This window comes from Leptonotus elevatus, chromosome 15 (assembly GCF_054856555.1).
Source record: "Leptonotus elevatus isolate MCC_2025b chromosome 15, RoL_Lele_1.0, whole genome shotgun sequence".
NCBI lineage: Eukaryota > Metazoa > Chordata > Actinopteri > Syngnathiformes > Syngnathidae > Leptonotus > Leptonotus elevatus.
In genome coordinates this window covers 14,473,949-14,492,066 of record NC_141253.1, presented here as the reverse complement: position 1 = coordinate 14,492,066, position 18,118 = coordinate 14,473,949, and the positions used below count along the sequence as shown (strand labels likewise).

Genomic DNA, 18,118 nt, shown 5'->3' with positions numbered 1-18,118 from the left:
TCGATATATGGGGTATATGCCACGGAGGAGGCGGGACTTTCGAATTCCGGGTTTCACACATCAGCTTTGTTTCCAGTTCCGGTTTGCGACTTATAGGCCGCGTCTCAGTACTTGCGCTTACGCCTTTGTGCCCCTCGGTTGCGCGTTCCCGTCGACGGGTGCGAGTGTGTAGTGTGTCTGTCTCAGTTGTCTGAAGGATTTCAGAGAACTGCGATGTCCTGCGCACTCCTGCCGATGGGTTATGAAGGTTGGGGGGCGCAGGGGTGGGGGTGCGAGTGTTGGAATGCAGCCAGCAGTGGCCAGAAAAAGCGCTGATGTGTGAAACCCGGAAGTTGGAAATCCGTGCCATCTACCCAATTGTGCAACCCAACTCTGAAGTCAGTAATCATAGCCTCTATGGTGGCAAATAAGGTACATTTCTGACAAGTATTCTGATGAAGGGAGAGGCATGCTAATTGCTAATTGCAAAGACTGACTGATGATTATTTACTTCTGTGGAATTTAAAGCTAAACCCACTTTTCACAGATGTCTGGATGCAACCACATGTAAGTGGAGAACATCCAATTTGGAATAGCAAAATAGCAGGCAAATGAATAAGTGTCTGGATTCTGGAGAGAAAATCGACTCGCTACACAAAACTGGAAATATTAGGGTATGCTGTACGCCATACGTCAGACAAGAGAGGTGGCCTAAAAGTGTTTATAGTATAAATAGAATAACTGGAATGTTATTTGTTTGTTTTCACAACATAATCCTGAGCTTTGAGTTTTACTTTTGGGGTCTGCACAACAAATGTTTTCCAAATTACTGAGTTTGTCTTCGAGTTTGGGATAGCTCACGGGTAAAATGGCTGTCTTGTAATAAATTATACAGAACTTCCAGTTTCTCCGAATGCTGTGTTGTCAATGTAAATCCCCCCCCCCCAATGCTGAACTGTAAAGGAATAACTTTGACTAAATCAAATCATACACACGCACACACACACACACACAACACCTTGGGTGCAGATGAAGTCCAGCCTGATTGCAGAGCTTGACACTCTGTCTCCGGTAATGCATCCATCCACAGAGCAGCTCATGTGCGATCATCACGTACAGCCAGAAGATGAGCACAGAGGGATCCATTCAAATGAATCAAAACATTAACAACACACTTCTAAGAAACTGGTGCGCTATTTTTGTGTCCCTCGACTACTCCGGCTCCTTAGTCCTTCATGTCACCAGACACAAATGGCTGCAGATGTGGTCCCGCACTCTCCATGCAACCATGACAACAGGCATCCTTGAAATGAATGTATTTCATCTGAATGATGAGAGTTACTGAGCCCAGATGGTTGCTAGGGACAGGATGATGTCATTCCCTTCTTGCAAGAAACTGATTTTTTTGATTGAGCATGTTACTTGTGTCATCATGCCTTTTTTACTATTAACCCAATTTAAAATTTAAAATATATCAAGGTGATGAAGTTGAACATAATTGTATAAAAAGCACCCATAGAGTGGCCATATGGTACAGTAGTTATACTTCACTCCAAAGGCATTGAAAAGGTTCCTTTTTTTTGTTGCTACGTACTGAATTGGAATTTGAGTTTTACATTAAACGATGAATATGAGAGACATTTGAGCATATATATCTATTACATCTATTTACTGCGCATACAGAACTTATGCCCATCCTGGAAGATTGCATTTTCCCTCGCATTTGATGGCAGCAGCAAAATGAACTCAGAAGTCTACAGAAACATCTGGTGTGCCAATATCAAGAATTATAAATCCAATTTGATCAGGATATCTTTTGTCATGCAGCAAGATAATTACCCAAAAGAAAACTTGTATCCATAAACATTTCTGACTCACCTTGCATAAATAATTTAGAATTGGTATGCGCTGGCTGTATCATAGTTTATATTCAAATACAATTTAATTCAAATGAAAATACTTAAAATGTATTATTATTTTCCAGGAATGAATTAAAAAGACACAGACAGAACTATATCAATGCTCGTCAATTTAATAATGTCATCAAAGTTATACAGGTTCAAGCATGTAAAATATCCTTCCAAAAGCTGTTGACCTTTCTTATCTTAACAATCATTCCTCCTTACTCTTTCCCGGCAGGGCACTCTATCAGTTTAGAACAGTCCTTGTAAAACTTTGTCCTTATGATCCGTCAAGGATGATGTCTACCGTACAACTGTTCGACCGCACCTCTTCATGAGCTCTTGTCTTTCAAACTTGATTTTCGCAACTTACTTCACATGTCTTCTGTCATCTCAGGGAATGCTCAGGCTTAGACAAGCAGATGTTTTCTAACTTTAGGAGACAGATCCCACCCATGAAACAAAACTTCCTTGGACCTCCACCTCTGTCGGCCCATCGGCAATGAGTTGCACAGCCTTGAGGCCATCGCCAGATTTGTGGTGTATGTATGTGGTGATTATATCATTATCAGTGTAAGTATTTCTATGTGTGTGTGATGCAAAGTCGACACAAACAGTTCTTCTGCTGTGATGTCGCCTAAATTTCACAAGGCCACCGAATGGTAGCGGGACCGACTTTCGTCCTGTCTCACGCCACCTCCCTCTCTCTGACACCAGCAGACACCTGCAGACACAATATTGTGTAGAAGTGAACAGTCCATATATTGTACTGTAGAAACTAAGGCTAGGTATTGCCAACAACCTCACGATACAAAGCGTATCATGATACAGGGGTCACGAATACGATACATATAGCGATACACATTTTTCTCGATATATGGCCTTCAAGGCGATGCGTAACCTGATATTATAGATTACGTGCATTTTTTTTTTTAAACAGTCCAATGTTATACTCAAATGATGTTTTTATTATGCTGAGTGGCAAAAATGTTTTTCTATTCAAATGTAAGCAGTGCCTTGTTGAGCAGCTGTCAGATACATGGTGGGAAACTTTATAAATGAATGTGCAATATCGATTCTGATGCTTTCATATCAATACGTGTATTTTAAAAATCCCCACAATGATATATCCCTGTATCGATTTTTTTTTTTACCTTACCCTTAGTGAAAATTCTAGCTTTAGCTTTAGACACTTACAGAGACATTGTTGAACCCAGCTGCCATTGGGTGAATTTGTGCTGGTGGAACTCTTATGTGGTCTTCCTGTTCACACGAAGAACAGTATTAATGTACAGGGTAACACAAAAAAAACGGGAACTTTTTAACAATCCAAGAAAACCAAGAGTGATGGAAGAAAAATATTTTATTCATAGTAATTGAAACCTTAAAACATGCCATTTACAATCAAGCAATGATGGAATCCCAGCTATCTAAAATGAGATTTTGCAACAGTCAATGAGGAATCTCAACAGCAGATTTCAATAGATTATTACAGGAGAATGTCATCTACAGGACGTAATGTAAAAAAAGAAAAATATTCCAACATTGTTTGTTAAATGGCATGTTTTAAAGTTTCAATTACTATATATTTTTTTCTTTCATCACTCTTGGTTTTATTGGATTGTTAAAAAGTTCTCTCTTTTTTTTTTGTGTCACCCTGTATTAATCATCCAGAAGTATCAAACGATTTGAATTCAGGGGCCTTTTACACCCAAATTTGATCTCAAGTGGGTCGGACCAGAATGTCTGTGCCCTAATAAGCTATAAATAACAACAGGACAAAAATATTGCCTGTTTTTTAATGCAAATAATTACAAGCAAATTCTGATATTATTCTATTTTTAAGATTATTATTGTTATTTTCTTATTGTGGAGTGATCTGAAATTTCTTAACAAAAATAAGTGTACATTTTTGCATCAAATTCTAATTAGCAACCACTTTCTAGAATATCATTTAATGGGCCGACAGTGCACCCTCCAGTAGACACAAATAGCAGTTAATTTGAGTGTCAAACTGCAGTTTGGGCCCCATGACGGTCCGGTTCTGGCCCACGGGCCATACGTTTGACACTGCTTAACTCCAAAGTAATAGATGGAGGATGGATTGATGGATTGTTCTTTAACTGGATTGAGGTTCTACTACAGCTTTTAATGAGATGAACTTGCCGTGAGATCCACTTCATAGATGTTATTACTGAAACCAGTTTGGTCTTCAGGAGACGATGACGATGATGGGTCGGTCAAAGCCCTGCCCCTAGCGTGGGTCCGCAGGTAGTAAATGAAGAGGCCAATCAATGTGCCAGTCAGCAGCAGGACCACAATGACTGATGCTGCAATCCCTCCTGCATTGCTAGGCTTAGTTGAGGCTACAGAGGAAACGGAATAAGGATTGCATGCACACAAGATACTCTGACTAGTATTTTAAACTAAAAAGATTGGCTTTCCTTACTTGTGGCTCCATCTGTGACTTTTTTAGCACAGTTGACCCCGACGGTGTACTCAATATCATCCAGGGCCAAGAAACCAGTGGCACCTTTGATTCCCTCAAACACAATCTGGCAACAAAAACAAAATGGAGAGTAGTCAGTGTCACAACGGGTCCGATTAAATTTACATGACATTAGAGTTGAACCTGGTATTCTTCATTGGACACAATGTCAATGTCATAGCGTCTCCATGGGCCCCCTAGCTCTTTGACTTCCTGCTGCTCATTGAGAAGACCTTTGGACAGTGTCCACACCTTCAGCTGGCTGTCCGCTGCAAGATGCAGAATAATGAAACATTTATACATGCTAATTCTGTTCAAAGCATTCAAATAAAGTACCTATTCAAAACTATTGATACTAGATTCTTACATGAATATGGTTTGTAGGCCCAGAATTTTAGGCAAGTGCCTTTTGTGGGTGGTAGGTGAGGGCTCAGCAGGTGAGCCTTCTGATTGGCCGCTGTCCGGTTGCTACTTGGAATGAACAGGAAGTGGCCTGGCAAAAGGAAATGACGGAAGATGGTCATTGTGAAATGGACACACCCTCTCCTTTGAATGTCCTCTGTTTTGGATGTATTTGGTTATTGTATTGACCTTTCTCTGTTCCAAGGCTGTGGTCTTCCGAGGGGGTAGAGTAGTGCTTCTCTTTTTCGTGACTCGTCAACTCCCAATCCAGTTCGTCCCACTTGATGTTTTGAGTGTTACTCCAAGTGCACATTCCTTTCTCAAGACTGCACTTTGAACCTAAGACAACGTCCAACACAAAAACTAGTTTGTAGCATGAAAAACAGACGGCACAGGTTGATCATATATTTTGTATTTCATTGGACCTGGATTTGAGAGTAAAAAAACAAGTAGATTGGTGAAATTGTTCTTGAACCCACGAACCTTGATTTTCGCATGGATGAGCAGAAAGGAAAATATCGTCAATCGCAACATGAGTGTCTTTGCCTCGTCTTCCTATTACCTCAAACTGCAGCTGAAGAACGAAACAAGAACAAAAGCATGATTTCCTTAACATTACAAGTTTGAGCATAGCAACAGCTGTTTTTTTTTTTTACCTCATATTTGCAGTGGAAACTTTGAAGTTGAATGCTGTACAATTTGGAATTCTTGAAGAAAACTAAACCTCTAAAATGCATTAGGCAAACTTCCGGCTTCCATCCATGATGTCACACGAGACCGCCACAAATTTCGTGAGGCTTCAGTTTAGTGACCGCAATGCTCAGTACAATATGGTGTTAACAATTAATCAAAAAATAATAGTAAAAGAACACAGTCAACGTGGAAAGTGAACTAGTAGGTGATGATTTTTATATAAAGTGACCAGGGTTGGGGAGTCCAGGTTCAAGAAGTAAAAACCGTGAAACAGAGAGTTTGCCACAATGCAATGAATAAAATATAGAAGAAGCTAAGCTAACTGCTATTGATAACTTACCAGGCTAGGCTAGGCTAACGGTTACCTTATCTGGTAATTTACCAGATAACGTTTACCCTAGTTTCTTCTATTTCCTCTTTTTCTTTTACTATTACCTCTACAACTATGTTTTGATGCCCTTTCAAGTCCTACGTCAGAACTGACAGACAGAACTGACTCAAGATTGAGCGCTCTCTTACATACTATGAATTGTGCGTACTAGGGTTAATATACCTTGCACCACAGGATGGGGTAGATTTCGGATAGTCTGGCCTGTACTGACGTTTGTTGAAAGGGGAGAATTTAGATATATAAATAAATAATAGTAGTTTGAAAATTTGTGGATAACAATAATAATTATATTTCAGCACTAAAATACTGGTGCATTAACCATTACAGAAACATACTGTAAATACAGTATGCTTCTAGAAATGAATATTTATGGTAAAAAGCGATGTTTGATACCCTTTTTTTCAGACTTATACCAGTACGAGAATTTGAGTAGTCACTCACCAATACCCATACCACTAGTACTACAAGAACAAAAACAATGACATATAGGACCTATATATCCCAATATAGCATCTCCCCATAAATTACATGAAATAAATGGCAATTTTTTATTCTTCTAGTTCCTGATTGTAAAACGGCCTGCAATGGGCTGCTGTTGCTCGGTACTCGCCCATCATATGTTTTTATTATGCACTGTATATATATTCTTTTCGAAATTGAAATGCATGCTAATATAAAAAAAAACATATTTCCAAGTATTTTAATGACACCACATCCTACCTGCCAGTCCATCATGTTGCTGGAGATGTTGCCATTACCATGGCGCCAGACCTCTCCCTGGTTCAGACTGTCCGTGAAGATCTTAACCCTCTCGCCCTCCACTAGCTTCATATACACTGACAAAGAACCTGCAAACGATTCACATTTGTGTTTGTTTGTGATTGCGTGTGAAGCTGTCTGTGACTTTTAATGTGTTCGTCGGACTCACCAGGATTCTCGTTTCCCATGTGATACCAGAAATTCAGACACTCAGTTTTGGCTGTTCCCTGATGAACGGGCGATGTGAGGGTTGCGGTAGTGCCAGCGGGAAGGACGCTTCCGCCAGTTTTAACCATCATGTAGAAACCTGCCATACACACAGAAGATAATGTAAAACATTGATGTTGAACTTCATTGCAGTATATGAAAAAAAAAACTTCTTCTCATTACCCAGTTCTGTCTCCAGAGTGTGATCGGTTTGGGGTTCCATCATTGTTGCAGTGTGTCCGTTTCTATGAACCCAATAAACCTGACCAGAACTTCTGTAGCCACATTCCTGACCCTCAAAAGAACACATCTTCTGCACAGAACAAGGACGGTCCACAAACGCCACATCATCAATGGCCACCTGACCGTCAAAACCGGAGCGTACTGCTTCAAACATCAGCTGCGGGTGGGGTAAATATTCAAGTAAGTAATTAGTAAATAATAATTTTTCTGGCTGTGGGTGTTGCAGCATACCTGATATGTTGTGAACTGGTGTGGCACTGGGCAGTGTGCTTCATGCCACATGTTGCCATGAGCTCCACTGCGGGTCCACAGCAACTTCTCATAACCTTGTTTATCAAATAACTTCACATTGAGAGTCCCTAAGAGAAGATAATGATATTCAGAACATTTTAAGGCTCTTTACAAAATAATGAGAAAATATTAGGTGCATAATGGTGTTTGTGTGTTTGTTTTCTTTTTTTTTTTGCAAAGGTGAGAAGTATTTTTTTATGTGAGATGCCTTTAGGTGAGTGTGAAAATGTTTTTGTCAAGTGAAATATGTTTTTGGTGTGTGTGTGTGTGAGATATTTGTGGTGAGTTTGAGTCTTTTTTTACTCAAAAAAAAAAACTCACACGCAAAAAAGACACACCATAAAATGTTTCAGACACACCAAAAACATTTCTCACTTGATAAAAAAGAAAACATCACTTTTACCCATTAAACACCCGCACCCACAGTAAAACGCCTCTCACACTTACCAAAAACATCTCACACACACACCCAAAAACCAGTCATACCAGAAAACATCCCACACTCACTCCAAACTCATGTGAGAGTTAGAGCTTATTTTAAGTGTGAGTATTTTATTTTCTATTATTTTGTATTTTGGTTAATGTGAAGTTTTTTTGTGTTTTGGTGAGTGAGAGGAGTTGAATTGAGGTTTTCTTGGCAGTGTGAAAAGTTTTCTTATTAAGTGTGAACGTTTTTTTGTGTGTGTATGAGATGGGGTTTTGGGGGGAGGGAGGGGGGGGGTTATTTAATTAAATGAGTGTCTGGGTGTTTTGTGTGAGATGTTCTCCTGTGATTATAAGAGTTTTTTAGTGTGAAATGTCTTTTGGTACGTGTTTTTAGGAGAGTGAGTTGTTTGGAGGAGTGTGAGATGGTTTTGGTGTGTGAGAGAGACTTCCTGCTTAAATGTGAACGTTTTTGAATGAGTGTGTGTGTGTGTTTTTTTTGGTATGAGACATTTCTTGGTGTTATTTTTTTCCGCCGAACGTAAGAGGTATTCATGTAAGAATTTTTTTTGTGTGTGTGTGTGTGTGTGTGAGACATTTTTTTTCTCTTTTGGTGTATGTGAGAGGTAACTATTATTTTTTCCTATACATCAGCTCAGTGCTACTGATGGTGAAAGACCTTTCTAGATGAGACATCCTGGCTGAGTACCTCACCAGCGTTTGTCCCATAGATTTTGTAGAAGAAGGTCAGACAATGGCCGTTATGACCTGCTAATAGTGGCAAGGATAGTAAACGTCCAAAAACACCACGCAGAGAGGAACTCCACATGTCCACCACAAGACTTTTACCTATCACAAGAGGGGGATAAAGCAAACACAATTACAGTAGTAGTAAGTAAGTAGTAAGATGTTCCTTTTTCAATCAAAATAAACTAAGTTGTTGGTGTGGGATGTACCAATGATGATTATTTTAACTATGAAGCTTTATTACACACATACTGCAAGATTCTATGCATGTGCACTCAGGAAGAGAGACCTTTACATGTGCATCATCATCTAAGCTGTTAAATGAGCGTACCAATCCCAATGGTGTGGTCCGTCCCATCAAGCAGTGTCCAGTCAAAGTTGTCGCTGTTGTCCTGGTGCCACCCACACATTCCAACCTCAAAGTTACATGACAGTTCTTCCCAATAGCCGTGCAAAAGAAAGTATTGCAACAAATGTGTTAAACCATTCTGGCTGGATCTCTTGATGATAAAATCATGATAAAAGTTACCTGTTGAAGGAGATGGGAAATAGTCTGCATGGCAACCAGAGAAGTGAACATTTTTTACTTTAATCTCGGCGGAAGGAGACAGTTTCACCGCACGAGATTCTAACGCCAACTGATGGAGAGAAGAGGAAAAGATGAGCCAAGGTGGAATTTCTTTTAACCTAATTCTGTGTTTTGTCATACACACTGTTTTATATATACTTTTTAATCACTGTCACAAAAACAATCAAATCATAGAAAATATGCACCTGAAAACGATGTTTCCTGGCTCCGATGGCAATTTGCGCAGATTGCCACTCTGCCTCCCCTATTCCGGTCTTTCCACTGAACTCCCACAGTTTAGGCCGCACACCCAACATGCTGTCTATCAATTGGACTGATAGGTCACCTGCAGGCACGAGACATAATAGTCAAATGTTTGATGTACGCAAAACAAGACGAAATTCAGTGCGATTGATTCATAAGAGTACCGATGTGAGCTGGCTCTCCAGTGAGTGCAAAATCAAATTGTAAGGTACAAGCCGGCCCAGATGGACCCAGTAGAGGAGTGCGTGTTTGCGCCTCTGTCAGCTGTTGGCCTGGGGCCTCGGCGACATATAAGTGCTCTTCTGCCCAAAATAAGCATGAGTTTATAATGTGGTTATATCACTCAAAATAAATAAATAAGCCATTGATCCGTGTCAATCTGTACCTTTTGCTGTAGAATTCTGGTGAAGCACCCAACCTTGACTCCCAATGCTTGTGTCTGTCCAGCCTGAGCTGCCTTTACTGTATGAGAAGTCCCCTGTGACACAGAAAATAATATTAACATGATCATTCAAAAGTCAAAATGTTCCAGTTTTTATTATTTTATTTTTTTTATTTTTTAAGTAATGCGCATAACCACTGTGACAATTGTGACATGCTTAGGGGAGTCAAACCTAGCTAATAATAAGGGGGAAAAATACTCAAGCTTAAATAATACACCCTAAAACGGATTGTTCAAAAAAAAAAGAAAAAAAAAGAAGAAGATTACATTTGACCAATCTAGCTAGTAGTTATGTGTCCGACAGATCCTTTGGTTAAAACAACCACTCAAAAATGGTAGATATTTTCAACCAATATATTTTGGTTAATCTGTGTTAGAGGCATTTTTTCAGGAATCCCTTGACCAAAAAGTACCACTGATTGTCACACGGACTCACTTCCACTCATATGGTAATTTAACCTCCCCCAACTCCAACCCATAACGCTGAGTATCAAACAGGGAGGCAAATGAGTCCACTTTTTATAGTCTTTGGTATGGCCCGCCCAGGGATTGAACCCACAACCTCCCAGTCTCAGGGCAAACTACCACTAGATCCCCTGAGCTGGTCACACCTTGTGATCTATCGAGACACGCATTTCCATTTTTAAACACTATATTATATATATATGTGTATATATATATATATATACTACTAATGGTTAATCAAGCCAATTACACAGCTTCTCAATTGAGAAATTAGACAATAACATGCATTAAAGTTTGAAAACAGCCTCTTTTTTTTTTCTCTCAAGCACATTTCACATTATTGACACAGCCATGCAACAACAAAAAGTAGATGGCACTGCGGAATCAGAACTGTACTACTCATAATTGCATATCAGGAAAGTCAATTATCTGCATACCACACTTACACCCAAGATGACGCATTACAGTTCCCGTCCAAAAGACAAGAATGCTCGAGAGCAAACTTGATACAAGGAAATAAATGTGAACAAACGCGTTCAATAAACTCACCACACACAGCTTCATCCTCTGCTCCCTCGCAGTCAGTTTCAAAGTCACACATCTTTTCAGGCACTGTGCAAGGGTCCTTGGGAGCTTTAGGAAATCCTTCCAACCACATACTTTCTGAAAAGAAAATGTGTCACTGCAGACAATTCCACTAATGAGGATATTGTGTGATAACATGAAATACACTCTTGCCATTATTACCGTTTGATCCACGGCATTCGGGAGACAGCACAATGTTGTCGATCGCGACACCTCCATATGCAAGTTCCCTGATTGCTGCCATTATAAGAATCTGTGACAAGAGAGGATAATTGAGAGAAATGAAGGGAAAGTATCATAGCAACAGTATCACATTGCAAAAAGTGAAATCTTAAGTAAAATATAACTTCTTAATTTTAACCTCAATTTGCTTCTTTTGCTTTGACAAGTTATTTTTTACTTAAAATAAAATTGTCGGACAAGATCATTGTGCTTATTTTAGGATACTTATTACTTAATTATCTTATTTGATCAGGCAGTCTTGGTATTGAGTGTTAACAGCCAGTTTAAGTACTAAGAGGCTTAAAACAAGCATTTTCCACATTATAAGATGACAACTAACCAACATCAAAGTCCCTGAACTGGAGTTTCATAAGATGATTTTTTCTTATTTTAAGATTTTGCATAATCTAGTAATAAGATAAATGAAAAAAATACAAGTATGAGAACAATCAGACAAAAGTGCAATATAGCTTAAATGGTTCGTTTCGTTATATTTACTAAGATCATTTTTCCTTGTTCCAGTACCAGCTCAGTGGTCTAGGGTTAGCGTGACTACCCTCAGACGCAGACCTCAATGTGACCTTTTACCTCCTCGCTTGACACTCAGGCTAAGTTATCCAAGTGTAAAAAAATAGTTCTATTTATTACAGCTTGAAAAAAGTCAACATTACCAGTACTTGTTTTTAGTCTAAAAATACTATTTTCTAGGGATACGATAATGCTATTTTCAACCGCTACCGATAAACCAATAATTTAGAAAGTGCCGATGTTGATAACCGATAAGTAAGCCGATAATTGTTTGCAAAATTAACTTGAATATAAATATACTTTCGAGTCCTACTATAAGGCTAACATGTATAAATACATTGAAACATTGTTTAAAGCATCATGAAGCTGAAAATGCAACAAAAAACTGTGAGGGTAACATTTTGGGAAGACACAGTAAAGAAAGCCCACATTGGCGACTGCCATGTTGCATCTTCTGTCAACACGAGGTCCGTTGTGCGTATTATGACGTCACAAATATGCGACACTACCATAGGAGAGGGGAGGGGTTGAGGAGTTGGGCACAACTTGAGCCACCCACAACCACAACAGATGGACCAATGCGGCAAGTCTATTATTATCGGCGGTTTTCTGTATTATCTGGTCTATCTGTGTGATGTCAAATTAGTTGATAATTGCCGATAATTATCAGCCACCGATATTATCGTGCATCTCTACTATTTTCTAGATCGCGGTGGTTGATATGGGCCAAGTATTATCTTATTTTTCAAAATCTTACCAATTCTTATTTTTCAAAATTTTACAGGTAAATTTAAGTAAAATTGTCTTGTTCTGTTGGTAGATAATTTTCTTATTTGAAGTAATCATTTTCTTATTTTACTATATTTTTTTCTTAAATTTTCTACTGTCCTTTTTGCAGTGATATGAAATATGAATATGAAATATATTTCAAACAAATACATATGAGATACCGTTATGTGTTTTGTGTGTGTGGGCTTAGGATATAAGCACTCACTTGAAAAGTAGAGTTATTGACAATTTCCACTTCAGCCTTTACCCAAACATCACCCAGAGCTCCGCCCCGCTTCCACACTGGTCTGATGCTCTTATCGGCCACCAGTACCGTCAGCCCACCGGACCTCGGCCCGAACTGGTGTGTGTACATGACCATCTACAGCAGGAAGTTCAAATGAGCTGAATGCAAATACTGTCGCAATAACAAACGACCATGTGGACTTGCCTTGCAAGGATGAGTACTATTGGTGGGTTCTAGGCGAGGACTTTGGAAAGCAGCCCAATCTTTTCGGAGCCCTCCATCAGGAACAGTAACATACAAGAAGTGACCTGCAATATTCATTAACCTTAGTCTAAGTAGAGGATGGATGGATGGATATTGTTGTTGATTAATTCAAAAAAGAATGTGCACATGACATATTGGAACAAAAATCGGTTTGAATAATGAATTAGAATTGGCACAAGTAGTACCCAATGCGCTGTTGTTGGAATGATCCCGTCCTGGTCCTTTCAGAGGGTCTGTGATGGAGATGTTTTCCTGACTCGTCCTTACCCATTTTAGATTGGACAGTGACCTGAGGTCCCAATCGCACTTGTCATTCTCAAAGTCACAGCGCCGATATCCCTCTGCACACACACACCCCCACACACACGCACGCACACACACACACGCACGTGTAGTTATTTATGCAAATTGTATTGAAGTGAAATCATCCATCCAAGCTGTAAAAACAAAACAAAACAAAACACAGTGCCCCTTAGTGGCTGGCGGTACAATCAACATATCAAACATGGGGCTCCTACACAGACAATTCCGGATATTGTCAGGATGGAGAATCATAAAGAAACTTCTGGACACAGCTTTCTTTGATCCGTCTGATAATGTTAGTCAATATGAATATGCATAAGTGTCCACTTAGCATTTCCAAATCCCAGGAACCAGACATTCCCACTGTATCTTTTTATAACTTTGATCTATCTGTGTCTTAACACCAAGCCTGAATAAAGCCTAAATAAAGAAACCTACGTAATAAAATGTCACATCTAAATAAAATATAATACACCAAAGTATCTACAATTAAAAACATATTGTAATACTTTGTTTATAAGGACCGATTTGAATTGTTTTACCTCATAAATACCAGAGGTGGGCCTTTTACAAAATGTTGCTGATCTGTCATCGTCATATGTCAGTGCCCTGGCAACCCTTCCGTCGTAGTCAGGTTGTCATTTTTGGGTGTCCTGAGAGGTCCGGCAGTACTTGACACGGTTAGAGATGATTACACTGATTGACGAAAACACTCTTCCATCAATGCTTCTCAACTTCTTAGTCCAGCATTTTTTTTTTTTAAAGGTTCTCAGAATTCGTCCGGGTGTCCGTCAGTGAAGGACTGACCGACAGTCAGACGGAATGCCCACCTCTAATACATACCATAACCTCAGTTTGTGTTCTACCATATGCCAAACTGTGACTTAACTGGAAGCTTGAAAAAGACTGACTAGTTTAAAGATTTAGAGATTGTTTCAAAGATACGGCTAAAACCAAAAAGGCGTATGAGACCAATGTCTTTCATATGCGACAGGAGAGTGCTCTGTATGCATTTGTGATTACTCACCACAATTCTCTTCGTCGGTCCCGTCGCCACAGTCATCAGTGCCATCACATACCTGACGTTGATTGACGCAGCCCCCACGCTTACATGCCAGCATTTCGGCTGGACACTCTTTGCCAGGGAGTGACACTGGAGATGTAAGGAGTAGGAAAGGGTGTGGATGTAACCCGGAGAAAACTCTCACAAGAACAGCCATTTAATAGATACTGTATAGTATTGCTACAAAAAAAAAAAGATATTTAGATGCTCACAGGGCAAAGCACAGTCCAGAAACTCCAACTGGTCCACAGCAACATCTCCTCTTCGCCCCTCAAAGCGGTTTGAGTAAAGATGGATCCGAAAGGGTGCGGCGATGCGGCCCAGAAAGATGGTGGCCTCTCGCCACCCACGGACGCTGGCGCCTTCAGGCCGCCACACGATGGCCTTTTCAGAGTCTTGGTGGGAGACAGACGCCAACAGTGAAGAGGAGCCAAGTCCTGTTTCACCTAGAGGGATGTCACATTTCGATCTGAGCTCTGGCGTCATCACATCACTTACATCATAATAATGAATGCACTGCAATTAAAACGTCTCTATGGTTTTGAGAAAAATATAACCGCTTACCTGAATCCCACAGGAAATATCTAAGACGAAGGCGACATGTTGGTGAGGACTCTTGCATCTTTGGTGACACAAGGACTGCAGTTTTGACACCTGTGGACTTAACCTCTGTCACACCCATAAACCGACCTGTGGGATACGTACGTAAGTAACACACAGAAAGTGCAAATTACGTTGTGTAGTTTAGTATAATCCATATAATGCATTTTTTCCTCCCAAAATCCAGTTAATTTTACAAAATGAATTATAATACTGAGATTTACACTAATTATTTTTCGAGTGACATATGTGTTATTGATGTAAATGTAAATGGTACCTGAGGCAGTCCCAGTGGTGAAGTCAGAGGACGGCCCGCTGTCCGGCAGCGTGTCACCTCTTTGACGTAGTTCCCACTTGTATTCTTCAGTCAAGGACTGGTCCTCCCAGCCGCATGTTCCTGTGTCCTCAAAGTCACACTGGAATTCCTCCCCGCTGTAGCCTTGGGAATAAACAGAGTTACTCTACTTGTCTCATTCCATATTCAATAAAAAAATAAAAAAATTTGCTTTATTAAGAAAACAAATACCAAACTGTATGTTGCTATTGAAGTACATCTGAATGATATTTAATGGCAAAGTATCCGAGAAACACGAAAAAATAAGAATGACCAACAGGAAGACAGAACAGGTGAAGTTTCTTAAATGGAAAAAAAGGAGACATGAGGAAGGGGGAGGTGTGTGTGAGAGGGGGGGGGGGGGTGCACACCCTTTTTCCAATGCCAATTACCAAGGTAAATTAACCTTTTTGACCATATTACCTATAACCTAAACAACTCAAGAGCAAAAATATATATAATTTTGAAAGAGACTTGTTCTACCTGTATTTTAATAAAGCTGAATTGAGAACTCCTGATACTGTGGAAGCTCTCTACAGACAATGATTTGTTCTGTAAAATGGGACTAAAACATCCCAGGAAAAGCCTACTAAAACAGTCGAACTTTATTTGGGGTTAATCTGAGGTACTTTAAATGGTAGCAGGTGTGTGCTGACTCCCATTTATCGTGACTTTAAATATAAGTGAGTAATTCTGAACACAGCCACAACTACGAGTCGATAAATAAAACAAATGATCTTAGTTATTTTTAGTTGCTCTCCCGAAAAGATTATTTATTTTTAATTGAGCTGTAAATGTTATGATTAATGGTGGAACATGTTTTGTAATGAATGTCTATTTTTTAAATCGTAAAAACCTGGCAGTTGAACAGGGTGTGGGATCATTTCCAGGTCAACCTTGACTTTAAAGGGGAAGTCAACCTTAAACATTTCTTGACAATAATATGTTATATGTGACCTCACTAGTCTAAACATTCTAATTAATATTACATTTGTGGAATAGGATTAATGAAGCAAAATCCAGACGTTTTTATCCATCTCAGTGGGCGGACATTTTGCCACTTGCTGTCGACTGACGATGACATCAATGTTGCTCAGGGCTCAGGCAACGACCAATCACAGCTCACCTGTTTTCTGAAGCTGAGCTGTGATTGGTTGCTACCTGAGCCCTGACAAATGACATCAAAATGACATCACAGTTGCTGTGATGTCATTTTCACTCGACAGCAAGTGGCAAAATGGCCGCCTTCTGATTTAGCTAAAAACGGCTGGATTTTGATGCTTAACTCATATTCCACTAGCGCAATATTAACCAAAATACCATATTTAGACTAGTGGGCTGCATAGAACATATTATTGTCAAGATATATATATATTTTTTGGTTGACTTCCCCTTTAACGGGAACGGATGATTGGATAACTATTAAATGTCAAGAACCATACATACCACAGTCCTGTTCATCATTGCAATCCATACAGTCACAAACAAAGTCGCATTTCCTCTCAGGGCTGACACATAGCTGAGAAGCAGCTGTGGAAGGAAGAACAGTGGGCAGAGGACAGTCAATATACAGACATTTGAATGGTTCATTTGAATTAAAGTAAAACATCTAAGAGAAGCTTTCAGTGTCAATGATATCATATTGTATATTTATATTTGGAAACTCAATATTGCTGTGGCATTCCGTGGTATTCGTTTGCTGACGTCTTGATCTCTTATCAGATTTTATGACTGTCTGGAGTTCTTTGCAGCAGTCTCAAAGGCCAGAGAGAAAGTAATCAGGTTAATGAAGGCAAAATGCCACCTGTCCATCCAAAGGTCTCTAAATCAGATGTGTTGAAGACCACATTGGACAAACATACTGCATCTCTATCGTCAGCACCGGAATATTCTGTAAAATAAAACCATCGAAGGACCTGTTCACCGATCTCCAGTCTGTATTCAGAAAATCAACATTCTCTCTACCCGAAAGAAAACCAACACGCGGAAGACAAAGAGGTTCTTCTAACAAAAAGCAAATGAAAGTGAGAAAAACACACTTTCTGAAGCATTTCACTTACCCAAGTGCAGAATCAAAGCCAAGATGAGTGCTCGGGTCCTCATTTGCAGAATCCTCTTCCACCACATCTTGGCAGCTCAGAGCACAATCTGACAGCTTCTGACTTTTACCTCCTTTTGCTTAATGCCTTCCTATGTCTTAAAAGATAACAACTGGACTTTAAGTTCTCCCAGCATGCATCACCACAGTGTAATAAGGCACAGTGGCAAATGAATGTGCAGCGATTTTAATTCCTCAAAAGTTGGGACACTTTCCAAATTGTGAAAAAAACAACTGAATGCAATTATGTGGAAGTGCCAAATTTCAATATTTTGTTCAGAATAGAACAGAAAAATATGCTGATTGTAAATTTCATGGTGCCAACAGATCAAAAAAAAAGTTGGGACAGGTAAGTCAATTGCACTTGTAAAAAAAAAACTGCTGGAAGACCAGTTACCACTAATGAGGTCCATTGGCAACTTGATTGGAGTATAAAAAGAGCTTCTCGGAGTGGCAGTGTGTAACAGAAGCGAAGATGGGAGGAGAATCGCCAATTCCTCCAATGTTGCGCAGAAAGATAGTGGAGAAATATCAGAAAGGTGTTTACCAGCGAAAAATTGCAAAAAGGTTGAGGTAATCATCATCTACAGTGCATAACATCATCCAAAGATTCAGAGAATCTGGAACAATCTCTGTGTGTAAGGATCAAGGCCGAAAAATCATACTGGATTTGTTGTTATCAGCACTCAGTGCTGCATCTGTGATGGTATAGGGTTGCATGAGTGCGTGCGGCATGGGCAGCTTCCACATTTGGAAAGGCATCGTCAATGCAGAAAGGTATATTCAGATTGGAGAACAACAAATGCTCCCATCCAGGCATCATCACTTTCAGAGAAGATCTTG

The 18,118-nt window shown here is 39.7% G+C and overlaps 1 protein-coding gene across 1 annotated transcript; it reads right to left on the bottom strand.

Annotated features, from left to right (window-relative positions):
- Positions 1-2,440: 2,440 nt before the first annotated feature.
- On the bottom strand, positions 2,441-17,304 carry mamdc4 (MAM domain containing 4). Its single transcript, XM_086097251.1, has 29 exons — positions 17,238-17,304; positions 16,624-16,707; positions 15,121-15,282; positions 14,808-14,933; positions 14,456-14,689; positions 14,208-14,333; positions 13,063-13,218; positions 12,818-12,921; positions 12,593-12,748; positions 11,011-11,101; positions 10,813-10,926; positions 9,742-9,834; positions 9,521-9,658; positions 9,299-9,438; positions 9,054-9,162; positions 8,856-8,960; positions 8,492-8,626; positions 7,295-7,422; positions 7,004-7,220; positions 6,783-6,920; positions 6,575-6,702; positions 5,254-5,344; positions 4,960-5,109; positions 4,736-4,861; positions 4,513-4,637; positions 4,330-4,435; positions 4,043-4,246; positions 3,078-3,139; positions 2,441-2,604 (listed from the first exon to the last, which is right to left on the bottom strand). The coding sequence occupies exons 1-29, from the start codon at positions 17,302-17,304 to the stop codon at positions 2,569-2,571; spliced, it is 3,651 nt and encodes a 1,216-aa protein (XP_085953377.1). The 3' UTR covers positions 2,441-2,568.
- Between the last annotated feature and the right edge of the window lie 814 nt (positions 17,305-18,118).

Excerpts from the sequence above, each read along its gene's own strand:
- mamdc4 (XM_086097251.1), bottom strand. The coding sequence starts at position 17,304 with ATGTGGTGGAAGAGGATTCTGCAAATGAGGACCCGAGCACTCATCTTG. Across the intron at positions 15,283-16,623 it reads CAATGATGAACAGGACTGTG|GCTACAGCGGGGAGGAATTC; the intron begins GTATGTATGGTT and ends TTTATTCCCAAG. Across the intron at positions 4,638-4,735 it reads GGCCTACAAACCATATTCAT|CGGACAGCCAGCTGAAGGTG; the intron begins GTAAGAATCTAG and ends TGCATCTTGCAG.